Source organism: Oncorhynchus mykiss, chromosome 7, assembly GCF_057628025.1.
Source record: "Oncorhynchus mykiss isolate SJ-2025 chromosome 7, ASM5762802v1, whole genome shotgun sequence".
Taxonomy (NCBI): domain Eukaryota; kingdom Metazoa; phylum Chordata; class Actinopteri; order Salmoniformes; family Salmonidae; genus Oncorhynchus; species Oncorhynchus mykiss.
Genome location: NC_143028.1, coordinates 79433927 through 79460148, shown reverse-complemented (window position 1 = coordinate 79460148; position 26222 = coordinate 79433927). Strand labels below are relative to the sequence as shown.

At 49.2% G+C, this 26222-nt stretch overlaps 2 protein-coding genes across 6 annotated transcripts in view; one reads left to right on the top strand and one right to left on the bottom strand.

The window, feature by feature from the left end:
• The window catches only part of rnf123 (ring finger protein 123), a 259771-nt gene that overhangs the window by 169868 nt on the left and 63681 nt on the right, over nt 1-26222 (top strand). The gene's annotated exons all lie outside the window — the stretch shown is intronic.
• Nucleotides 19306-23955, bottom strand: amigo3 (adhesion molecule with Ig like domain 3). Its single transcript, XM_021610778.3, has one exon. It carries the CDS (start codon nt 22228-22230, stop codon nt 20677-20679), a length of 1554 nt encoding a protein of 517 aa, XP_021466453.3. The 5' UTR covers nt 22231-23955; the 3' UTR covers nt 19306-20676.

Below are 26222 nucleotides of genomic sequence, written 5' to 3'. Positions count from 1 at the left end.
TAGTCCTCGGGCTTCTAATGTCAAAACAGAATTCATTTTGTCCTCTTCGCTGGGCTTGGGTCTTCTCTACAAGCCAGACTAGACACATTTCAGTAAAACCTGTAGGCCTTAGACTACAATTGTTCTGAATGTATTTAGAAAAATAGCAACAACAACAAAAAATTATGTTCAGGAGTTAGCTGTTTTACGATGAAAAGATCCAAGCACCTATAAACGTCTGTTTAAACTCAGCATGGCTCATACATGACGTGGAGAAACAAACCGGTTCTCAGGAAAAGGGTGACGTGTGTGTGTGTGTGTGTGTGTGTGTGTGTGTGTGTGTGTGTGTGTGTGTGTGTGTGTGTGTGTGTGTGTGTGTGTGTGTGTGTGTGTGTGTGTGTGTGTGTGTGTGTGTGTGTGTGTGTGTGTGTGTGTGTGTGTTAGGGATGTGACAAATGGAACATTTTTAAACTGCCGTTTTTTTTCTGTCTTATCGTGGCAATCAGCAGTTTTTACATCTATTTTTGCACCCGATGATTGTTGAGGAATATATAACTCATAAACCACTCCGTGAGTTTAGTTCAACTGTCGTACCCAATTGGAAGCCAAAATATAACCTTGTTTTACTCCAATGTTTGGAAATGGACACTGTATAGCCTGAAAACATTGTTGAAACTATCATTTGAGGGTCAGTCCTGGCATCTGTAGCTCTGTCTATGAATTTGGGATTTTTGTATTTATTTATTTACTTTTTTGCCCCTTTGTCTCCCCAATTCCGTGATTACCAATTGGAGGGCCCGGGGGTGGGGGGCTTGTAGGCATTCCGGAAGAGAGAATAGCAGTTGTCTAGTGTTTTTCCAGAGCTAGTACGACAGTCAATGTGTTGATAGAACTTCGATAGTGTTTTCCTCAAATTTTCTTAGTTAAAATCCCCAGCTACAATAAATGCAGCCTCCGGATATGTGGTTTCCAGTTTTCATTAAGTCTAGTGTTGTTCCTTGAGGGCCGTCGTGACTGAACATTTAGTGAGTAATATACTCGGAAGTGGAGGGTGGTGTACCCGTCTCCTGAGTCAGACTAGAAGTCCACTCCGAATACCTCTTCTCCGCCAGCGGCGTCTTGGAGCCGATTCGGGAAAGTCGTATTCCTGGTCGTAATTCTGCTCCCATATCCAAAAGTTATCTCCGATTGTCTGTAATAACACAAAAAAACTTTCTGGGCTAATATTGTATGAAATAACACAGAACAAAACAAAATACTGCAAAGTTGCCTTGGATTTTTTATATATTTTTTTGTTTGACCTTTATTTAGGCCGTCATTATTTAATGACGGCCTACACCGGCCGAACCCGGACGAGGCTGGGCCAATTACTACTGCGGGCTGGGCCAATTACTACTGCGGGCTGGGCCAATTACTACTGCGGGCTGGGCCAATTACTACTGCGGGCTGGGCCAATTACTACTGCGGGCTGGGCCAATTACTACTGCGGGCTGGGCCAATTACTACTGCGGGCTGGGCCAATTACTACTGCGGGCTGCCATTAGCAACAAAAGGATCCTTATAACTTCTATTATGTGCTATTTTTTATTTGAAATAGTCTGTTGAATGACATGCACGTCGTGTGTTAGAAGCAAGTAGCGGCGTTAGTGCCTTTTCAGCCCTCTAGCTTGGCCCTCCCAACGAAGCGAATCACGTTGCAGACTTCCTATCGAGTGGTTTCCCAAAACTCCCATGAAGCATTGTGACCCAAGGCCGGAGAGAGTTGCTTCAGGAAAGATGGCTGACAAAAAAAAATACTAAGATGGGAGGAAATGTAAAATGATGCATTTGTTAATCCTTTTACAACCCTTCCACTGGTTAATCCAATTTCCTCGAGAAATTGCATAAAATAACTGAGTGAAGGAAAAAAACGACTGTTACATGTCAAACTGCTGTTATTTATGGGAAGAAAAGTCCTGCTTCAGTACTCCTCCACGTTGAAGCACAACCAGAGGACACGTTGTTGTTTTGCTGTTTTCATTAGAATGATGATAAATGCTTCAGTACTCCTCCACGCTGAAGCACAACCAGAGGATGGACACATTGTTGTTTTGCTGTTTTCATTTGTGGCATTAGAATGATGATAAATGCTTCAGTACAGGCATTGAAAACACATGGCTCATCGTCAATACAGTGATTTCTGTTGGTGGCTTCTGATGTGTGTGAGTGATATCCCATTCCCTCGGGTTATTTAGCTCTCCCTACCACTAGTTGCTCCGTTTTAACAGTGCCACTCGCCCACCGAGGGACACTGGAAAACGAGGGGGAGGGACATCGAACAGTATTGGGACACAGACAGAATTAGAGCCGTGCACGAGGCCGATCGATCGGTAATCAAACGCTGTAATATCACAGTGGATTGCTGTATCTTGCCATTTCAGTAAAGCATCAATGAACATGCTAACATATTCTACATGCAACAGACCGAAGAATGATCACACACTTGCATCATTGGTGAAGAGAAAGTGCAGGTGGGCGAGGGAGAGAGAGAAGGCGGCAGGCAGACCTCTTGGTAATGAGGATGACAGGTACAACACATCCTGACCAATGAGGATGACTTCAATATGTCTTCACCAGAAGTAGTAGTAACTCTCCCCAGGCATTTAACCAACCGTCTAGATTAGGATACACGGAACAGAACTCTCCCCAGGCATTTATAACCAACCGTCTAGATTAGGATACACGGAACAGAACTCTCCCCAGGCATTTAACCAACCGTCTAGATTAGGATACACGGAACAGAACTCTCCCCAGGCATTTAACCAACCGTCTAGTCAGGATACACGGAACAGAACTCTCCCCAGACCTTTATAACCAACCGTCTAGTCAGGACACACAGAACAGAACTCTCCCCAGGCATTTAACCAACCGTCAAGTCAGGATACACGGAACAGAACTCTCCCCAGGCATTTAACCAACCGTCTGGGTAGGATACACGGAACAGAACTCTTCCCAGGAATTTAACCAACCGTCTAGTCAGGATACACGGAACAGAACTCTCCCCAGGCATTTATAACCAACCGTCTAGTCAGGATACACGGAACAGAACTCTCCCCAGGCATTTATAACCAACCGTCTAGTCAGGATACACGGAACAGAACTCTCCCCAGGCATTTAACCAACCGTCTAGATTAGGATACACGGAACAGAACTCTCCCCAGGCATTTAACCAACCGTCTAGTCAGGAGACACGGAACAGAACTCTCCCCAGGCATTTATAACCAACCGTCTAGTTAGGATACACAGAACAGAACTCTCCCCAGGCATTTATAACCAACCGTCTAGTCAGATTACACGGAACAGAACTCTTACCAGGCATTTATAACCAACCGTCTAGTTAGGATACACGGAACAGAACTCTCCCCAGGCATTTAACCAACCGTCTTGTCAGGATACACGGAACAGAACTCTCCCCAGTCATTTAACCAACCGTCTAGTCAGGATACACGGAACAGAACTCTCCCCAGACCTTTATAACCAACCGTCTAGTCAGGATACACGGAACAGAACTCTCCCCAGGCATTTATAACCAACCGTCTAGTTAGGATACAAGGAACAGAACTCTCCCCAGGCATTTATAACCAACCGTCTAGTCAGGATACACGGAACAGAACTCTCCCCAGGCATTTATAACCAACCGTCTAGTCAGGATACACGGAACAGAACTCTCCCCAGGCATTTATAACCAACCGTCTAGTCAGGATACACGGAACAGAACTCTCCCCAGGCATTTAACCAACCGTCTTGTCAGGATACACGGAACAGAACTCTCCCCAGTCATTTAACCAACCGTCTAGTCAGGATACACGGAACAGAACTCTCCCCAGACCTTTATAACCAACCGTCTAGTCAGGATACACGGAACAGAACTCTCCCCAGGCATTTATAACCAACCGTCTAGTTAGGATACAAGGAACAGAACTCTCCCCAGGCATTTATAACCAACCGTCTAGTCAGGATACACGGAACAGAACTCTCCCCAGGCATTTATAACCAACCGTCTAGTCAGGATACACGGAACAGAACTCTCCCCAGGCATTTATAACCAACCGTCTAGTCAGGATACACGGAACAGAACTCTCCCCAGGCATTTAACCAACCGTCTAGTTAGGATACACGGAACAGAACTCTCCCCAGGCATTTATAACCAACCGTCTAGTCAGGATACACAGAACAGAACTCTCCCCAGGCATTTATAACCAACCGTCTAGTCAGGATACACGGAACAGAACTCTCCCCAGGCATTTAACCAACCGTCTAGTCAGGATACACGGAACAGAACTCTCCCCAGGCATTTAACCAACCGTCTAGTCAGGATACACGGAGCAGAACTCTCCCCAGGCATTTATAACCAACCGTCTAGTCAGGATACACAGAACAGAACTCTCCCCAGGCATTTATAACCAACCGTCTAGTCAGGATACACGGAACAGAACTCTCCCCAGGCATTTAACCAACCGTCTAGTCAGGATACACAGAACAGAACTCTCCCCAGGCATTTATAACCAACCGTCTAGTCAAGATACACAGAACAGAACTCTCCCCAGGCATTTAACCAACCGTCTAGTCAGGATACACGGAACAGAACTCTCCCCAGGCATTTAACCAACCGTCTAGTCAGGATACACGGAACAGAACTCTCCCCAGGCATTTATAACCAACCGTCTAGTCAAGATACACAGAACAGAACTCTCCCCAGGCATTTAACCAACCGTCTAGTCAGGATACACGGAACAGAACTCTCCCCAGGCATTTAACCAACCGTCTAGTCAGGATACACGGAACAGAATGTTTTGTGAAAACTGTACTGTGATTAGAATTTAGATTTTTTTTTTTTTTTGTTTGTTTAGGGACTCCGATTTTGTATAAATGTTCATACCCCTAGTGTGTGTGTCTGTCAGCTGCAGGGGTAGTGTGTGTTTTCAGACTGACGTTATGTTTAATGTTCTGATGTAAATATTCCTGATATGTAACTGCTCTCTAAATCATTATAGCTCTAAACACTTTTGCTCTCAGATAAATTATCCATACACACACACACACACGCACGCGCGCGCTAAGATGTATGGCTCTGAATAACATGCACAGAACTGAAGGATTGAGGAAATTAATACGGTAGCCTGGCAGAGAGAGAGAGAGAGAGAGAGAAGGTGATTTATCCTCCGTGCTTTTCTTTGTCTTATTTGCCCAGAGGTAATAGATGGAGTCCAGACTGCAGGAGGGTAGTGGCTGGGTGGGTGGAGGGTATTGGTTAGCTGCGTGGGTAGTGGCTGGGTGGGTGGAGGGTATTGGTTAGCTGCGTGGGTAGTGGCTGGGTGGGTGGAGGGTATCGGTTAGCTGCGTGGGTAGTGGCTGGGTGGGTGGAGAGTGACCGAGTAGGAGGAGGGAACTAGCTTCAGGTGATAGAGTTGGAGATGGAGAGCTCTGGTTGGAGCAGGCTTTCTGTCTGTCCAGTGGAAATGGATGTAGCCCAGTCTGGTGGTTTTTACTGTATGCTGTCTTGAGAGCTCCAACCCAATTTTGTGATTGTCTAAAAAAAATAAAAAATTCAAGAAATCTATCAGCTATCATTTCTTATGATCGACAAAAACTTTTGAACATCAGAACGGCCGTTGCTGACCTCAATTTAAACTTCAACTCATCCTCCCTGGTCTCTATCATGTACCGCCAATCCAAACCACCCAAGAGGAAACGTAGGTTAAAAAAGGCAAGAGATTAAGGCGTCCTGTTGAGATTAAGGCGTCCTGTTGAGATTAAGGCGTCCTGTTGAGATTAAGGCGTCCTGTTGAGATTAAGGCGTCCTGTTGAGATTAAGGCGTCCTGTTGAGATTAAGGCGTCCTGTTGAGATTAAGGCGTCCTGTTGAGATTAAGGCGTCCTGTTGAGATTAAGGCGTCCTGTTGAGATTAAGGCGTCCTGTTGAGATTAAGGCGTCCTGTTGAGATTAAGGCGTCCTGTTGAGATTAAGGCGTCCTGTTGAGATTAAGGCGTCCTGTTGAGATTAAGGCGTCCTGTTGAGATTAAGGCGAAGGGAAAATCGGCTACCACTCCATTCCATTGGCCAATGTACCGAATCATTTGATAATAAGATTGATGACCTCCGATCGCGAATTTGCGTTCAACGGGACTCTTGTAACTGCAATATTCTCAGTTTTTAATTTGTAATTTTTTTAAACGAGACTTTCGGACAACATTACCCCCTGTGGCTACCAACTCGATGGATTTTACATTCACCGAACGGTCAGGACATCAGATTCATCAACAGATTGATGTGCAGTGCATGTCTTGACCTATGCTTCAGCCATCATGGAATACCTGATACCTGTCAAATGCTGACCATTTGTCCTCCCGATAGAGATTTAATCTGTAATCGTAACTGCCTTATATATTCCACCTCAGGACGACAACAACAACAAGAAGTTGGCACTTAACAAACTGTACAAGGCTATAAGCAATCAGGGAACCATGCACCCGGAGGTTGCTTGTCTTCTATAGTTTTAATTCACCGGGAGGCTGCTTGTCTTCTATAGTTTTAATTCACCCGGAGGCTGCTTGTCTTCTATAGTTTTAATTCACCCGGAGGCTGCTTGTCTTCTATAGTTTTAATGCACCCGGAGGCTGCTTGTCTTCTATAGTTTTAATGCACCCGGAGGCTGCTTGTCTTCTATAGTTTTAATTCACCCGGAGGCTGCTTGTCTTCTATAGTTTTAATGCACCCGGAGGCTGCTTGTCTTCTATAGTTTTAATGCACCCGGAGGCTGCTTGTCTTCTATAGTTTTAATTCACCCGGAGGCTGCTTGTCTTCTATAGTTTTAATTCACCCGGAGGCTGCTTGTCTTCTATAGTTTTAATGCACCCGGAGGCTGCTTGTCTTCTATAGTTTTAATTCACCCGGAGGCTGCTTGTCTTCTATAGTTTTAATTCACCCGGAGGCTGCTTGTCTTCTATAGTTTTAATTCACCCGGAGGCTGCTTGTCTTCTATAGTTTTAATGCACCCGGAGCCTGCTTGTCTTCTATAGTTTTAATTCCACTTCACTAAGACACTTGATGCCCAACTTTGGATGCATACTAGGGGCGATTTAAAGTCCTAGACCACTGTTAGTCAACCCACAAGCAAGCATACAAGGCCCCCCGCCCCCCCATCTTCGGCAAATCAGATCATGTCCTGCTATAAGCGCAAACAGGAAGTACCAGGGAAGCGCTCCGTAGAGAAGTGGTCCTCTGAGTCAGAGGCTATGTTACAGCACTGCTCTGCTAGCACTGACTGGAATCATTGATGCTATCAGAACTCCACCGATAGCATCGACGAACTAACCCACCTCCGTCTCAGGCTTCATCAGGAAATGCGTCGCCAGCGTGATGTCCCCACAGTGAAGGTTCACTGCTGTTGTCCCCACAGTGAAGGTTCACTGCTGTTGTCCCCACAGTGAAGGTTCACTGCTGTTGTCCCCACAGTGAAGGTTCACTGCTGTTGTCCCCCCAGTGACGGTTCACTGCTGTTGTCCCCCCAGTGACGGTTCACTGCTGTTGTCCCCCCAGTGAAGGTTCACTGCTGTTGTCCCCCCAGTGAAGGTTCACTGCTGTTGTCCCCCCAGTGAAGGTTCACTGCTGTTGTCCCCCCAGTGAAGGTTCACTGCTGTTGTCCCCACAGTGAAGGTTCACTGCTGTTGTCCCCACAGTGAAGGTTCACTGCTGTTGTCCCCACAGTGAAGGTTCACTGCTGTTGTCCCCACAGTGAAGGTTCACTGCTGTTGTCCCCACAGTGAAGGTTCACTGCTGTTGTCCCCACAGTGAAGGTTCACTGCTGTTGTCCCCACAGTGAAGGTTCACTGCTGTTGTCCCCACAGTGAAGGTTCACTGCTGTTGTCCCCACATTGAAGGTTCACTGCTTCCCCAGTCAAAAGCCCTGGATTAACACAGAGGGCTAAACTAAAGGACAGGGCTACCGAACACAGGGCTATCGCAGCCAAGGCTATAGATGAGAACACGTACAAGAAGTCTTGCTACGACCTCTGCAGAGCCATCAAACAGACAAACGGACAATTAAGGTGGAATCCTATTACACTGGCTCCAACACTCGATGCATGTTACAGGGGGTACAGTCCATTACGGATTGCAAAGGTAGACCGAGCCGTGATCTATCCAACAATGCCTCTCTACCAGACAAACTCGATGCATTTTTAATTAATTTCCCTCATCCATCTGCACACTATACCCCATAATGACAAAGTGAAAACAGGTTTTTAGACATTTTTGCAAATGTATAAAAAATAAAAAACTGAGATACCTTTATTTACATAAGTATTCAGACCATTTACTATGAGACTGACAATTTTCGCTCCGGTGCATCCTGTTTCCATTGATCATCCTTGATGTTTCTACAACTTGATTGAAAACCTGTAGTAAATTCAATTGATGAGACATGATTTGGAAAGGCACACACCTGTCTATATAAAGGTCCCACACCTGTCTATATAAAGGTCCCACACCTGTCTATATAAAGGTCCCACACCTGTCTATATAAAGGTCCCACACCTGTCTATATAAAGGTCCCACAGTTGACAGTGCATGTCAGAGCAAAAACCAAGCCATGAGGTCGAAGGAATTGTCCGTTGAGCTCCGAGACAAGATTGTGTCGAGGCACAGATCTGGTGAAGGGTACCAACAAATTCTGCTGCATTGAAGGTCCCCAAGAACACAGTGGTCTCCATCATGATTCAATGGAAGAAGTTTGGAACCACCAAGACTCTTTCTAGAGCTGGCTGCCTGGCCAAACTGAGAAATTGGGGGAGAAGGGCCTTGGTCAGAGAGGTGACCAAGAATCCGATGGTCATTCTGACAGCTCTATAGAGTTCCTCTGTTAAAATGGGAGAACCTTCAAGAAGAGCAACCATCTCTGCAGTACTTTACCAATCAGGCCTTTATGGCCAGACGGAAGCCACTCCTCAGTAAAAGGCAAATGACAGCCTGCTTGGAGTTTTTGCCAAAAGGCACTTAAAGAACTTTGGCTTGAATGCCAAGCGTCACATCTGAAGGAAGCGTGGTGGTGGCAGCGTCATGCTGTGGGGATGTTTTTCAGCAGCAGGGACTGGGAGACTAGTCAGGATGGAGGGAAAGATGAACGGAGAAAAGTACAGAGATCCTTTATGAAAACCTGCTCCAGAGCACTCAGAACCTCAGACTAGGGCGAAGGTTCAACAGGACAACGACCCTAAGCACACAGTCAAGACAACGCAGGAGTGGCTTCGGGACAAGTCGCTGAATGTCTTTGAGTGGCCCCAGCCACAGCCCGGACTTGAACCCGATCGAACATCTCTGGAGAGACCTGAAAACAGCTGTGCAGCGACGCTCCCCATCCAACTTGACAGAGCTTGAGAGGATCTGCAGAGAAGAATGGGAGAAACTCCCCAAATACAAGCTTGTAGCGTCATATCCAAGAAGACTCTAGGCTGTAATCACTGCCAAAGGTTATTCAACAAAGTACTGAGTGAAGGGTCTGAATATTTATGTAAATGTCATACTTACGTTTTTTTATTTGTAATAAATTAGAAAAAATGTATAACCAATTTTTGCTTTGTCATTATGAGTTATTGTTTATAGATTGAGTGACATTTAAAAAACAATCAATTTTAGAATAAAGCTGTAAGGTAACAATGTGGAAAAGTCAAGGGGTCTGAATACTTTCCAAATGCACTGTAGATGAGTTCAGTTCATCGGTTGTGCAATTTCTTAATTTCCTCCAATCACTGTAATGCTTGCCGGCGTATTTCCTTCCTAAAAACCAATCACGCACAAGCAGCCAGCCTGTTAATAACAGACAGTCAGCATCCGTCTCTAACACAGCCATCCATTTACCGTTCGACCCAGGCACGTCACACACTATTACACACTAGTTGGATTTCGTATTCTTGGAAAAAATAACTGAAACGTTCATCTTTATGGAGAAGAAAATATCAGAGCTGTAGTGTTCAATATGAAACCAGTACAGTATCTATCATCCATAAGAGGCAATAACACAGAGCTTGTCCAACAAATACTCGTCTTACTCGCTATTTATGACCGTAGACGGTATCTCTCAACCTCATCACAAAAGTGATGGTTTTTTATTACCTGGAGAGGAGGCGAAGTAAGTGGAGCTGAGGGGAGAGTATGAACGGCTGCGCTGAGAAACCGAGAGTAGGGGACTTGGCTACAAACCTGATTGGACGAGAGGAGAATCTTCCACGCATCCCAGTTCAGAAGTGCAATAGCCAGACGATTCTCTCCTCACACTATCTGTGGTTCAAATTAAAGTACTGCCGAGACTCTTTAGACAGCCGTGGAACCATCTCACTGGGTTTATTGGCCAGAACACATTGTCTTTCCAATGACTTTTCTCCGATCGTGATCGTGCCTGTTATTTTATTTTGAGGTAGCCTACAACAAACAGCTTTTTAGTGTGTGTTTCTGTTCCGTCTGCTTCGAGTAGGCCAGGAAGACCCATATTACAGCATCACTGGCTTTACTGTCCGTAAGAGAGTTTGTTTTTAACTTACCCGTGTCCTGTAAATGGTCTTGATCATGCCATTTCTTTTATAGGCAGAGCTATCATCTTTTTAGTGGAGTTTTGTGTTTCTGTTTACCTCTTGTGTTTGAACAGCCAGACGCACACTAAAGCTTTCATTGGCAGAAAGTGTCTTTTCAAACTATGTCTCGTTGATCAAATGTGTTTCTCGTTCGTGTGTCTCTCTTTTATGGGTCAAGCAATCTGGGCTACGTTTTAGTGGAACGTGTTCTTGTGTTGTGTTTTACCTCCTGTGTTTGAGTAGCCCAGACACAAAGCATCAAACATTCTCACTGGGTTTATTGACAAAGTGTATTTGAAATTACCTTTTGATAAATCTGATCGTGCCTTATCTTTTCAGTGGACCATGTTGTTTTAGCTCTGTGTTTGTTTTAGAGCAGACGGACCAACAGTAAAGACTCAGTAATGTGAATGTGTTTAGCAGACAGACCAACAGTAAAGACTCAGTAATGTGAATGTTTCTAGCAGACAGACCAACAGTAAAGACTCAGTAATGTGAATGTGTCTAGCAGACAGACCAACAGTAAAGACTCAGTAATGTGAATGTGTCTAGCAGACAGACCAACAGTAAAGACTCAGTAATGTGAATGTGTCTAGCAGACAGACCAACAGTAAAGACTCAGTAATGTGAATGTTTCTAGCAGACAGACCAACAGTAAAGACTCAGTAATGTGAATGTGTCTAGCAGACAGACCAACAGTAAAGACTCAGTAATGTGAATGTGTCTAGCAGACAGACCAACAGTAAAGACTCAGTAATGTGAATGTTTAGAGGAGACAGATGTCTCATGTTGGTTCTGTAATGCCATTCTTCTTATAGTTTCTCCTTTCCTAATATTTCCCTTTTAAGGTTAAAATATATTCCCACCCCTTTATATTTTCTTCCAGTTTAATAGAGTATCTGCTCTCATCCAGACACTCTCATCCTGTATGAAACATAATAACCTCAGCTACCAGGATGATGACAACGGGAGAGTACTAGGTCCATATGTAATATTAATATTGCGAAGAACCAGAGACAGTTAATTAGGACTTTCTTCCTTCTTGCCAAATCCCTAGCACTGCCAACACCACCCATATATATATATATATCCACCCTAGCACTACCAACACCACCCATATATATATATCCACCCTAGCACTGCCAACACCACCCATATATATCCACCCTAGCACTGCCAACACCACCCATATATATATCCACCCTAGCACTGCCAACACCACCCATATATATATCCACCCTAGCACTGCCAACACCACCCATATATATATATATCCACCCTAGCACTGCCAACACCACCCATATATATATATCTACCCTAGCACTACCAACACCACCCATATATATATATATCCACCCTAGCACTGCCAACACCACCCATACATATATCCACCCTAGCACTGCCAACACCACCCATATATATCCACCCTAGCACTGCCAACACCACCCATATATATACACACCCTAGCACTGCCAACACCACCCATATATAAATATATATCCACCCTACCACTACCAACACCACCCATATATATATCCACCGTAGCACTGCCAACACCACCCATATATATATATCCACCCTACCACTGCCAACACCACCTATATATATATATCCACCCTACCACTGCCCTCACCACCCATATATATATCCACCCTACCACTACCATCACCACCCATATATATATATCCAGAATGTGACACCACTTTTAATTAGCACAGACCTCATCCCTATGCTAGCACTGTCTCTCTCTGTTTGTCTCCAGCTGTCATCCTGTTACCGTATATTGACCTGGTTGAAAAATAATACATTCATAAATATGCCCCAGTCTCTACCCCAGTCTCTACCCTAGTCCCGGTCTCTACCCTAGCCCCAGTCTCTGCCCCAGTCTCTACCCCAGTCACTACCCTAGCCCCAGTCTCTACCCCAGTCACTACCCTAGCCCCAGTCTCTACCCCAGTCACTACCCTAGCCCCGGTCACTACCCTAGCCCCGGTCTCTACCCTAGCCCCGGTCTCTGCCCAAGTCTCTGCCCCAGTCTCTGCCCCAGTCTCTGCCCCAGTCTCTGCCCCAGTCTCTGCCCCAGTCTCTTCCCCAGTCTCTACCCTAGCCTCAGTCTCTACCCTAGCCACAGTCTCTACCCCAGTCTCGGTCACTACCCTAGCCCCGGTCACTACCCTAGCCCCGGTCTCTACCCCAGTCTCTACCCTAGCCCCAGTCTCTACCCTAGCCCCGGTCACTACCCTAGCCCCGGTCTCTACCCCAGTCACTACCCTAGCCCCGGTCTCTACCCCAGTCACTACCCTAGCCCCGGTCTCTACCCCAGTCACTACCCTAGCCCCGGTCTCTACCCCAGTCTCTACCCTAGCCCCGGTCTCTACCCTAGCCCCGGTCTCTACCCCGGTCTCTACCCTAGCCCCGGTCTCTGCCTCGGTCTCTACCCTAGCCCCGGTCTCTTCCCCAGTCTCTTCCCCAGTCTCTACCCTAGCCTCAGTCTCTACCCTAGCCACAGTCTCTACCCCAGTCTCTACCCTAGCCCCGGTCACTACCCTAGCCCCGGTCTCTACCCTAACCCCAGTCTCTACCCCAGTCTCTACCCTAACCCCGGTCTCTGCCCCGGTCTCTACCCTAGCCCTGGTCACTACCCTAGCCCCGGTCTCTACCCCAGTCGCTACCCTAGCCCCGGTCTACCCCAGTCACTACCCTAGCCCCGGTCTCTATCCTAGCCCCGGTCACTACCCCAGTCTCTACCCTAGCCCCGGTCTCTACCCTAGCCCCGGTCTCTACCCTAGCCCCGGTCTCTACCCCAGTCTCTACCCTAGCCCCAGTCACTACCCCAGTCTCTACCCTAGCCCCGGTCTCTACCCCAGTCTCTACCCTAGCCCCAGTCTCTACCCTAGCCCCGGTCACTACCCCAGTCTCTACCCTAGCCCCGGTCACTACCCCGGTCTCTAACCTAGCCCCGGTCTCTACCCCAGTCTCTACCCTAGCCCCGGTCTCTACCCTAGCCCCAGTCCCTATCCCGGGCTCTACCTTAGCCCCAGTCTCTACCCTAGCCCCAGTCTCTACCCCAGTCTCTACCCTAGCCCCAGTCTCTACCCCAGTCTCTACCTCAGTCTCTACCCCAGCCTCGGTCTCTACTTTAAATAGGTGCTCTGCTCTACAAACACCTGCTGTTACATGTGGCACTGCCACAGAGAGTCAGGGCACCCTGACGTTTAACATCCCATCTGAAAGACCGCACCCTAAACAGGGCAATGTCCCTATTCCCTGCCCTGGGGTATTGGGATATTTTATTTAAGACCAGAGGAAAAGAGTGCCTCCTACTGGCCCTCCAACACCACTTCCTGCAGCATCTGGTCTCCCATCCAGGGACCAACCAGGACCAACCCTACTTAGCTTCAGAGGTAAGCCATGAGTGGGATGCAGTGTGGTAATGCTGCTGGGTCAGTCCCAGGGTCAGTGCCAGTACCATATTTCCGATGTGCAGGGATACTGGAGTGGTAGGGTTATATATAACTCAGGTGACGAGGCATCAGGATATATGACAAACAGAGTAGCAGCAGCTTATACGATGATTGTATGTTAGTGTATATGAATGTGTGCAATGTGAATAGGTACAGTGCAAACATTAGAAGGGTCAATGCAGATGGTCCGTGTAGCCATTTTGGTAGCTATTTAGCAGTCTTATGGCTGGGGAATTGAAGCTCTTCTGGAGCCTGTTGCTGCAGTGCGAACAGGCTATGGCTTGGGTAGCTGGAGTTTATTTTCTGTGACATTTTATGTGGCAATATATAAGAATTAACAGAAATATATGCAAAATAATGTTAATACCATTTTAATGTAGATGTTTTTTTGCGTTGGCGATATTTACCATATAATTTGGAAACATAATAATTTTACCTTATCATAAGTAGATATAATTGCAAACGATTAACTTCTTCCAATAGAAAAAAAAATAAACAATTGAGTTATGAATTTAACTTTAATTGAGTTAATTCTTCACATGGGATGATTTCACTGAACAACAAAGGGAATATTGAATGATCCCCAATGATCCATCGCATCTCCCAGAAAACATTTTCAACATACATCTGTAAAATTATAGTCTAGAAACTCCATCCCAAATCCCTTCCTTGGAAGTGTACTTCGCCAGATTCCCAAGAACCCTGCCCTCATCCAGGCCAAGGTGGCGAGACACGGTAGTGATGACACAATTGGCCTTGTTGATCTCTGCACCAGACAGGATGCTCTTGCCAGCATACTTGGGGTCCAACATGTATGTTTTGGCGTGTTTGGGCTTCAGGCAGAAGTCTTCACTCTTTTTGATGTATTTCAGAACTGCAGTTTCCTCTGCTTGGAGCAACAGTGAAGTGGCAGGGCAGTATGGATTTATTCTCTTACATCTGAAAACAGAGTCGGAACATCAGACAGGATGGCATTGTCTCCTTCAATCCGTGCAATGGCTACTGCTATAGGTTTCAGGCTGCTTACCACTCTCAAAATACACAAGCAAGGGGAATCCAGGAGGATCCTCGTGATGGGGCTCTCCATATTGGCAGACTGTGATATGGCCATTTCTTGGAGAGACTACTTCCCCTCCAGGAGACTGTTAAACATGATGACAACACCACCCCAACGGGTGTTGCTGGGCAGCTTCAATGTGGTGCTCTTATTCTTCTCACTTTGCTTGGTGAGGTAGATTGCTGCTATAACTTACTTGATGACCCTTCACATACCTAACCATTTCCTTGGCTCTCTTGTAGAGTGTATCCAATGTTTTCAGTGCCACGATGTCCTTGAGGAGCAGATTTAATGCATAAGCAGCACAGGCAATGGGTGTGATGTGAGGGTAGGACTCCACTTTAGACCAAGCAGCCTTCATGTTCGCAGCATTGTCTGTCACCAGTGCAAATCCCTTCTGTGGTCCAAGGTCATTGATGACTGCCTTCAGCTCATCTGCAATGTCGAGACCGGTGTGTCTGTTGTCCCTTGTGTCTGTGCTCTTGTAGAATACTGGTTGAAGGGGTGGAGATGTAGTTAATTATTCCATGCCCAAGAACATTCGTCCACCCATCAGAGATTATTGCAATACAGCCTGCATTGCAAAAATCAACAAATACAATTCCATGTACAGATGCATAGTTAAGCAGTTAAATTAAACAACTCCTTTGTAAGATACATTTTTTTAATGAAACGTACGGAAACAGGTGAATTAACACTCTTCAGTTGCAGGCTCAAGCAAGCTAAAACCCACATTCTAGAAAAACTAACTATCAGAAATGGTTAACAAGTTAGAAATGATTTAAACACACCTTACTGTAGGTTTCTATTGACTAGTTAACAATACATCATGTATGTCATATAAAATATATTCACCCCACCCAGTATTGTAATCAAAACTTACCAGAAAGCATGTAGTCCTTGGCTCAGACAGTGTAGTAGTGTGGGCTCAATAGCATCTCATTAGTGTGCAAGATCTTGAGAATCAGCTGTACATGTGATGGAAGAATGCACAGTGCATGCAGAGGGTTGCAATGCGATTGAATTGAGGATTAGTTTAGCCAAAATATGCCACAATACCTATAATTGCCTTGTGTATCCAACAAAAAGATGCACTGTATAACGTTTTTGATGAATTTAAGCAAAATTCCCAGGCTTAACTTCCCATGGAAAATTACCGGAAAGTTTCCGACCCTTGGTATGACACCTGATATGTTATTAGCATGTAGAATGGTTACTGAGGTATGACACCTGATATGTTATCAGCATGTAGAATGGTTACTGAGGTATGACACCTGATATGTTATTAGCAGTAGAATGGTTACTGAGGTATGACACCTGATATGTTATCAGCAGTTGAATGGTTACTGAGGTATGACACCTGATATGTTATCAGCATGTAGAATGGTTACTGAGGTATGACACCTGATATGTTATCAGCAGTAGAATGGTTACTGAGGTATGACACCTGATATGTTATCAGCAGTGGAATGGTTACTGAGGTATGACACCTGATATGTTATCAGCATGTAGAATGGTTACTGAGGTATGACACCTGATATGTTATCAGCATGTAGAATGGTTACTGAGGTATGACACCTGATATGTTATCAGCAGTTGAATGGTTACTGAGGTATGACACCTGATATGTTATCAGCAGTGGAATGGTTACTGAGGTATGACACCTGATATGTTATCAGCAGTTGAATGGTTACTGAGGTATGACACCTGATATGTTATCAGCAGTTGAATGGTTACTGAGGTATGACACCTGATATGTTATCAGCATGTATAATGGTTTCTGAGGTATGACACCTGATATGTTATCAGCAGTGGAATGGTTACTGAGGTATGACACCTGATATGTTATCAGCAGTAGAATGGTTACTGAGGTATGACACCTGATATGTTATCAGTATGTAGAATGGTTATTGAGGTATGACACCTGATATGTTATCAGCATGTGGAATGGTTACTGAGGTATGACACCTGATATGTTATCAGCATGTGGAATGGTTACTGAGGTATGACACCTGATATGTTATCAGCAGTAGAATGGTTACTGAGGTATGACACCTGATATGTTATCAGCAGTGGAATGGTTACTGAGGTATGACACCTGATATGTTATCAGCATGTAGAATGGTTACTGAGGTATGACACCTGATATGTTATCAGCAGTAGAATGGTTACTGAGGTATGACACCTGATATGTTATCAGCATGTAGAATGGTTACTGAGGTATGACGCCTGATATGTTATCAGCATGTGGAATGGTTACTGAGGTATGACACCTGATATGTTATCAGCATGTAGAATGGTTACTGAGGTATGACACCTGATATGTTATCAGCATGTAGAATGGTTACTGAGGTATGACACCTGATATGTTATCAGCAGTAGAAAGGTTTTAGGAAATCATACGGCCTGTATCTCATTTCAATAACAGCCGACTGATATTGCTGACCTGTCTCTCTCTGTTTCCTTCCTCGCTAGAATATTATATCTCTCTCACACACACACGTGTATAAACACAACACACACACACACACTTCTCCTAAGCCACATACACACATGGCAATAACAAGCCAGAATACATTCACCTCTGCGGTCCAAGAAGCATGATTTATTAACAGGTTGAAGAAAGAAAGGATGCAAGAGGAGGAGGAGGGTGGGGTATGTGGTGAGGGAGGAGGGTGGGGTATGTGGTGAGGGAGGAGGGTGGGGTATGTGGTGAGGGAGGAGGGTGGGGTATGTGGTGAGGGAGGAGGGAGGGGTATGTGGTGAGGGGGGAGGGAGGGGTATGTGGCGAGGGAGGAGGGTGGGGTATGTGGCGAGGGAGGAGGGTGGGGTATGTGGCGAGGGAGGAGGGTGGGGTACGTGGTGAGGGCGGAGGGTGGGGTACGTGGCGAGGGAGGAGGAGGGTGGGGTACGTGGCGAGGGAGGAGGAGGGTGTGTTACGTGGCGAGGGAGGAGGAGGGTGGGGTACGTGGCGAGGGAGGAGGAGGGTGGGGTACGTGGTGAGGGAGGAGGAGGGTGTGGTACGTGGTGAGGGAGGAGGAGGAGGGTGGGGTACGTGGTGAGGGTGAAGGAGGGTGGTGAGGGTGGAGGAGGGTGGGGTACGTGGTGAGGGAGGAGGGTAGGATACGTGGTGAGGGTTGGGGGCAGGAGGGTGGGGTACGTGGTGAGGGTTGGGGGAGGAGGGTGGGGTACGTGGTGAGGGAGGAGGGTGGGGTACGTGGTGAGGGAGGAGGAGGGTGGTGTGGTACGTGGTGAGGGAGGAGGAGGAGGGTGGGGTACGTGGTGAGGGAGGAGGAGGGTGGGGTACGTGGTGAGGGAAGAGGGTAGGATACGTGGTGAGGGTTGGGGGCAGGAGGGTGGGGTACGTGGTGAGGGTTGGGGGGAGGAGGGTGGGGTACGTGGTGAGGGAGGAGGGTGGGGTACGTGGTGAGGGAGGAGGGTGGGGTACGTGGTGAGGGAGGAGGAGGGTGGGGTACGTGTTGAGGGAGGAGGAGGGTGGGGTACGTGGTGAGGGAGGAGGAGGGTGGGGTACGTGGTGAGGGAGGAGGAGGGTGGGGTACGTGGTGAGGGAGGAGGAGGGTGGGGTACGTGGTGAGGGAGGAGGAGAGTGGGGTACGTGGTGAGGGAGGAGGAGGGTGGGGTACGTGGTGAGGGTGGAGGAGGGTGGGGTACGTGGTGAGGGAAGAGGAGGAGGGTGGGGTACGTGGTGAGGGAGGAGGAGGAGGGTGGTGTACGTGGTGAGGGAGGAGGAGGGCGGGGTACGTGGTGAGGGAAGAGGGTATGATACGTGGTGAGGGTTGGGGGAGGAGGTTGGGGTACGTGGTGAGGGAGGAGGAGGGCGGGGTACGTGGTGAGGGAAGAGGGTATGATACGTGGTGAGGGTTGGGGGGAGGAGGGTGGGGTACGTGGTGAGGGAGGAGGGTGGGGTACGTGGTAAGGGTTGGGGGAGGAGGGGGGGTACGTGGTGAGGGTTGGGGGGAGGAGTGGGGTGGGGTACGTGGTGAGGGTGTAGGGTGGGGTACGTGGTGGAGGAGGAGGCTAGGGTACCTGGTGAGGGTTGGGGGAGGAGGAGGGTGGGGTACGTGGGAAGGGTAAGGTTGGGGTACGTGGGGGAGGGAGGAGGAGGGTGTAGGGTGGGGTACGTGGTGAGGTGGAGGAGGCGGCTAGGGTACCTGGTGAGGGTTGGGGGAGGAGGAGGGTGGGGTACGTGGGAAGGGTAAGGTTGGGGTACGTGGGGGAGGGAGGAGGAGGGTGGGGGTACGTGTTGACTGAAGAGGAACATAATTCCATTAGGAAAACAGCGAGCTGTTGGAGTGTCCTCCTGTCAATCCAGGAACAAACGTACCATAACAGGTAACATCAGCTCTCTTGTCACTTTGTCGCTCAATATTCTGTATCCGTCGGTGTCAGTAGCGGATGAAAAAGCATCCGTAAGAAAGGTGTTAAGAGCAGAAACAGCCCCCTCTGTCCTCACAGTGAAACCACGGCCCAGTCTCTTAATAACTAAGAAATAAATGGATGCATCTATTTTGCCACGAAACAAAAACTGTCTCTTTCTGCTGAACTGTTCTGCACACACACTGTGTTCCTGTTTCTTCCTTTCTTTGTTTGTTATCCGACAGCTAAGCCAAGGTAGGAATCCACCAGGACTTTACAGTGGGGTTTCAAATCACATTTCTCTACTGCTAGTTTCATATATATATAAAACAAAAAAGTTAAAAGCCTTAACATTGTTGTTTCTCTATTCTACTAAAGGTCACATTCATTCTGCTTAAAGGTATACTTTGTAAATATGCTTCTGCTAGTCATCTAACTTGCTATCTTTAGGCTACTTGCTATAAAAAGGTTTCAAGCTGTACACTTATGGCTGATTTTTGTTCAAATTTTCTTAGACAAGGCATTCATACACTAGCTCTGGTTTTATTAAAGGTTTGAAGCCGTGCTAACAGGGACAGCTCTATCCTGCTTTGTTTTGATATAGTTCTAGATAGACACCCGGTATTGTGTTGCAAAACTCTGTTAACTTTCTCAAAGTTCCCTGGTTTTCCGGAACTCCTGGTTTCAAGAATTCACGGATTTCTGCTTATTTCCTCGTAACCAGGATTTCTGGGAAATCGGGGGAATGTTTTGAGAAAGTTAAAAGAATGTTGCAGCCCTAGTCCAGAAGCACTGTTTCTTACTCAACATGCAGGATCCTTGCAGTTCCACTCCTCAGAAAGGCAATCCAGTCAAACCTAGCCTGGGCCAGATGAGTTTGTGCTGGATGTTAATTTCTCTGCTCTTTCGCTGTCTTGCTCTCCATCTCCCTGCCTATCTGTTCCTCTCCATCTCCCTGCCTATCTCTTCCTCTCTCTATTTCTGTCTCTCAATCTCCCTCTCGTGGTGTCTTCTGCCTCACCCCTGGGTGGCAATGCCATCTATCTATCCTACTCTTGACAGGCAGTGTCTAACTCTCTGCCCTGCCTGGTGGGTAACCCAACCCACTCTCTCTGCTAGTGGGGTGGGGTGGGACAGAGGAGGCAGGTGTTGGGTAGAGGGAAGGTACAGTAGGAGATGGCTTGTCTGCCTGGTGCTATGGCACGATGGGTGAGTCTGAGAAGACTGAGGTGATGGAGTGGCCTGAAACCGAGACTGGGGACAGCGCACCTGTAGCCGCCCTTAGCCGGCCGTTCTGCACTTCTTTGATGGGTTCCAGAAACACCACATGCTTGTTGTTACTGACCTTACGGCCTGGACCCTCTGTGGTGGCGGGCGGGGTGGGGGTCAGGATTGAGGACTGGGCACTGCACTGGTCATTGGCCGGGCTGGGGGTACCCGGCAGAGGGGGCTGCTTGTGGCACCAGCAGTGGCAGGGGGTCAGGTAAAGGTACATGAGGACCAGAACGAGGGTCGTCACGCACCCTATGAGGGTCGTAAACCCCGTGTTGAAGGGCTCAGTTTCGTCGTGTCGCATCAACACCGTCACGTTCACTTCCCATGACTCGTTCCTCTTAGTCCCGTCGAAAACCTTGCACCAGTACACGCCGGAGTCCTCGACCTGCGCCGACACAATCTCCAGACTGCCGTTGGCGTGCATGCGGAGAGTGCCGTTGTTCTCCGGCGGGGCACCTGCCCCGTGGTGAGGCGAAACCCACAAGTAGGTTAGGTGCTGTCCTTCGAGCATGGTGTGACAGTCCAGAACCACGGCGGCTCCTTCATACACCAGCAGGCTTCCCTCAGGCTCCCATAGAGCTCCAGCCACTGCCGTGCTGCACTTCAAGTTCACTTCAAAGAATCGTCTGTGGTGGAAAAATTTAACGGAGGCCTTGTGTTCCCCATACACCAGGCAGGTGTGCTCCTCCCGGAAGTCACTGACCGAGGGGAACCCCTTCTGCTCCCAGCGCCGGAACATATTGTACATTTCGCATTCGCAGATCAGGGTGTTGTTGTGGAGGAAGAGTCCGCTCTGCAAGGCCGCCGGCAGGGTCTCGATGTCCACCAGGGGGAGTTTGGACATGCTGTTGGAGGACAGGTCCATGGTGGATAGGAAGGGGTGGCTGTCCTCCTGGATGGAGAAGGGGAAGTCCGTGAGGCGGTTGTGGCTGATGTAGACCTTGCGTAGGTTACCGAGCGCCTCCAGGGCCTTGCTCTCCACGCGGACGATGCGGTTGTTGAAGAGCAGCAGCTCCTCCAATCCTGTCAGCTCCAGGAAGTAGTGCACCTCTACCTTTTCCAGCTGATTGGACGACAGGTCCAATTGTCGTAGCGCGCTGCTGTTCCAGAAGGTTCCGGGCTCGAGCCATTTCAGAGAGTTGTGAGCCAGGCGGAGAGACTCCAGACGGGGCAGCGCAGTAAAGCTCCCCTTCTTCAGCTCCTTCAGGCGGTTGTGATTGAGGTCCAGGGTGGTGGTGTACACGGGCAGCTCGGAGGGCAGTGCCTTCAGACCCTTGTCGACGCAGCTGAGGATGTCGGAGCAACACAGGCAGCCCTTGGGACATCTACTGGCCCCGACCCCAGACTCACTTGCCCCTACCCCGGGCTCAGCCGCGACCCCTGTCTCAGCCCTGACCCCGGCTTGCTGCATCAGGAGCACTAGGAGGAGAGAGTTCAGCACCAGAGGGGTAGTTACAGCCTGAGACCTGAGCATTGTGCTGACGGGACACGACAAGGGGACGAGAGAGTGACACCAGGAATTTTTATGTCTGTCCGTGAGGCTCCTGGTTGGTGCACAGTCTCTTTGTTTTGGTTGATCCACAGTCTTTCTTCCTCAATAAAAGTTTGGTAGGTGCACAGTCTTTCTCTCTTTGTCTCCCTCTCTGTCTCTCAACAGGAGCGGAGTTGGAGGTTGGTGTACTCTCGGTCTCAACGGGATCTTGGAGTGGTGGCGGTTTGGGGGATATACGAGCTACAGCTGTAACGTAGCAGCAGAGAGAGTGAAAGCTGCCATAGCGGCCTGCCCCTCCACTGCAGGGCAGTAGACAAGACGGGAGGAGAGAATAATTAGCAAATGGAAGGCAGTTTAGCTAGTTCAATAGCTGTAAAAGTCACTGTCCCTGCCCAGGTTGGGGAAACCCAAGAAAAGTTCATTTCATGTGACTGAGAGACGAAGGGAATACAAGAATCCCTGACAAAAAGAAAAAGCACATTTCACTCTGGGATTTGCTCTATTTCTGCATCACAGCTTTTAGTGATTACGCTCCTCACCTCCTTGAAAGTCCATTAAAATGTCTTATCACATGGGTTAGTCCTGGGAACTGTTGCTGCGGCAGGACTCATCAGAGTAGCCCATTATAAAACTGGGCGCTGGTCCGGAGGTTTAATTATAACACGTGGAGAAGCTGAGTCCTGTTGGAGCTTTTCTCTCTGTCATGTCCTGAAGAAGAACAAACCATGTTTAGAACAAGAGTGGCTTTATTGTCCGTTTTGTCCACAGAGATGGACCGGTGTACTTTTCTCTTGATGGACCGGTGTACTTTTCTCTTGATGGACTGGTGTACTTTTCTCTTGCTGTCTCCGGTCCTTGTGAGCTAAAGGAGGTGCTTTAAAGAATCACCAATTGTCCGATACTGTTAATCTTAGCCTACCCAGAAAAACAAAACCCCGTTTTGTGGGGAATCCGTAGTCCCACTGCCTCTTGTGACGGACCAAAACACCTTTTTCTCACAGTTGTAATGTAAATGTCCTTTTCGTCCAGCCATAAGAGTTATAGGTCACTAAACAAGCTGTCTGCGACAGACAGTGCGAGCAGCGAGTGAGCAAGGGAGGGGTTTGAAATAAGTCAACATTCTGTCTAGCTCGCTTAACGCAATCATACAGCCAGTTCTCTCTCTCTCTCTCTCTCTCTCGGTCGATACAATCTCCCCCTCTCCCTTCAACTGGCGGATGATGAGTGCTCTCCCCAGGAGTATTGTATAGAAAAAGAAGATGTGTACTGCTCCGACCAAAACCTCCAGAATCTTTCCCCTTCACGTCGTCTTCTCTGATCACACACAGGGGTCTTAGTCAAAGACAAGCTGTGTTCTCGGTGGCTGCGATGCGATGCACCTTATTTACAATCAAGTTCATCATCAGGGCTTCATGGAACACACCGGATTCCAAATAAAATAAAAGTTAGGGTATCTAGTATCTAGTGTTTTCCTCTGCTCCGGTTGGCTGTAGTATCCAGGATTTTCCTCTGCTCCGGTTGGCTGTAGTTTCCAGTGGGAAATCAGCTGTAAGACGGGTTCCTATGGTATCCGGAGAGAGAGAGAAGTGTGAGGGAGGGTTGTGACTCTCTCTGTGTGGCTGCTCTGTGTTGAGTGGAGGGACTATAGGAGCTTCTGGTCTTTTCCCAAGGCTCCACACAATGCAGCTCTCTCTCTCTCTCGCTCTCTCTCTCATATTTAATCCTCCCTGCCTTTTGATAAACGCTTCAGTCCCTCCCTCTCTCTTTCCTTGCCCATTCACCATGCAGTTTGACTGCTCTCTTTCCCTCTGTGATACGCATGCTATCTCCCTCTCTCCCTCCTCTCTCTCTCTCTCTCTCTCTCTCCCCTCTCTTCTCTCTCTTCTCTCTCCCTCCCCTCTTCTCTCTCCCCTCTCTCTCTCTGTGCTATGCCTGCTCTCTTCTCCCTCTCCCCTCTCTTCTCTCACCCCTCTCTTCTCTCTCCCCTCTTCTCTCTCTCTCTCTCCCCTCTCTTCTCTCTCTCTCTCCCCCCTCTCTTCTCTCTCTCCCTCCCCCCTCTCTTCTCTCTCTCCCTCCCCTCTTCTCTCTCTCTCTCCCCCCTCTCTCTCTCTGTGCTATGCCTGCTCTCTTCTCTCTCCCCTCTCTTCTCTCCCCCCTCTCTCTCTCTGTGCTATGCCTGCTCTCTTCTCCCTCTCCCCTCTCTTCTCTCACCCCTCTCTTCTCTCTCCCCTCTCTTCTCTCTCTCTCTCCCCCCTCTCTTCTCTCTCTCCCTCCCCCCTCTCTTCTCTCTCTCCCTCCCCTCTTCTCTCTCTCTCTCCCCCCTCTCTCTCTCTGTGCTATGCCTGCTCTCTTCTCTCTCCCCTCTCTTCTCTCTCCCCTCTCTTCTCCTCTCTCCTCTCTCTCTCTCTCTCTCTCTCTCTCTCTCTCCCCTCTCTCTCTCTCTCCCCTCTCTTCTCCTCTCTCCTCTCTCTCTCTCTCTCTCTCTCTCTCTCTCTCTCTGTCTCTGTCTCTGTCTCTCTCTCTCTGCTTCGCCTACTCTCTTCTCTTTCTCACTGTGTTGTGGGGGTTTCTGTACGGCAGCAGTGATTGGTCAGAGATTATATCTGTTTCCCCTCGTCTCTCCCCCCTTCCAACTGTGTCTCCCTCCCTGTCTCCCCCCCACCTCTCTCCCCCTTCCCCCCCACCTCTCTCCCCCCTTCCCCCCCACCTCTCTCCCCCTTCCCCCCCACCTGTCTCCCCCCTCCACTTGTCTCCCCCCACCTGTCTCCCCCCTCCACTTGTCTCCCCCCCACCTGTCTCCCCCCCTCCACTTGTCCCCCCCCCCCACCTGTCTCCCCCCTCCACTTGTCCCCCCCCCACCTGTCTCCCCCCTCCACTTGCCCCCCCCCCACCTGTCTCCCCCCTCCACTTGTCTCCCCCCCCACCTGTCCCCCCCCCACCTGTCTCCCCCCCCTCCACCTGTCTCCCCCCCTCCCCACCTGTCTCCCCCCCCCACCTGTCTCCCCCCTCCACCTGTCTCCACCTGTCTCCCCCTCTTTCTCCCCCCTTCACCTGTCTCCCCCTCTTTCTCCCCCCTTCACCCGTCTCCCCCTCTCTCTCCCCCCTTCACCTGTCTCCCCCTCTTTCTCCCCCCTTCACCTCTCCCCCTCTCTTCCCGCGTCTCCCCCTCTCTCTCCCCCCCCCCCACCTGTCTCCCCCCCCCACCTGTCTCCCCCCTCCACTTGTCTCCCCCCCACCTGTCTCCCCCCCTCCACTTGTCTCCCCCCCACCTGTCTCCCCCCCTCCACTTGTCCCCCCCCCCACCTGTCTCCCCCCCACCTGTCCCCCCCCCCCCACCTGTCTCCCCCCATCTGTCTCCCCTCCCTCCACCTGTCTCCCCCCCTCCCCACCTGTCTCCCCCCCCCCCACCTGTCTCCCCCCCCCTCCACCTGTCTCCCCCCCTCCACCTGTCTCCCCCCTCCACCTGTCTCCCCCCTCCCCACCTGTCTCCCTCCCTCCCCACCTGTCTCCCTCCCTCCCCACCTGTCTCCCCCCCACCTGTCTCCCCCCTCCACCTGTCTCCCCCCCTCCACCTGTCTCCCCCCTCCACCTGTCTCCACCTGTCTCCCCCTCTTTCTCCCCCCTTCACCTGTCTCCCCCTCTTTCTCCCCCCTTCACCCGTCTCCCCCTCTCTCTCCCCCCTTCACCTGTCTCCCCCTCTCTCTCCCCCCTTCACCTGTCTCCCCCTCTTTCTCCCCCCTTCACCTGTCTCCCCCTCTCTCTCCCCCCTTCACCTGTCTCCCCCTCTTTCTCCCCCCTTCACCTGTCTCCCCCTCTCTTCCCGCGTCTCCCCCTCTCTCTCCCCCCCCCACCTCCCCCCCCCCCACCTGTCTCCCCCCCCACCTGTCTCCCCCCTCCACTTGTCTCCCCCCCCTCCACTTGTCCCCCCCTCCACCTGTCTCCCCCCCACCTGTCTCCCCCCTCCACTTGTCTCC

Bases quoted from the DNA above. Each gene is read 5' to 3' on its own strand.
- amigo3 (XM_021610778.3), bottom strand. From the start codon at position 22,230: ATGCTCAGGTCTCAGGCTGTAACTACCCCTCTGGTGCTGAACTCTCTC.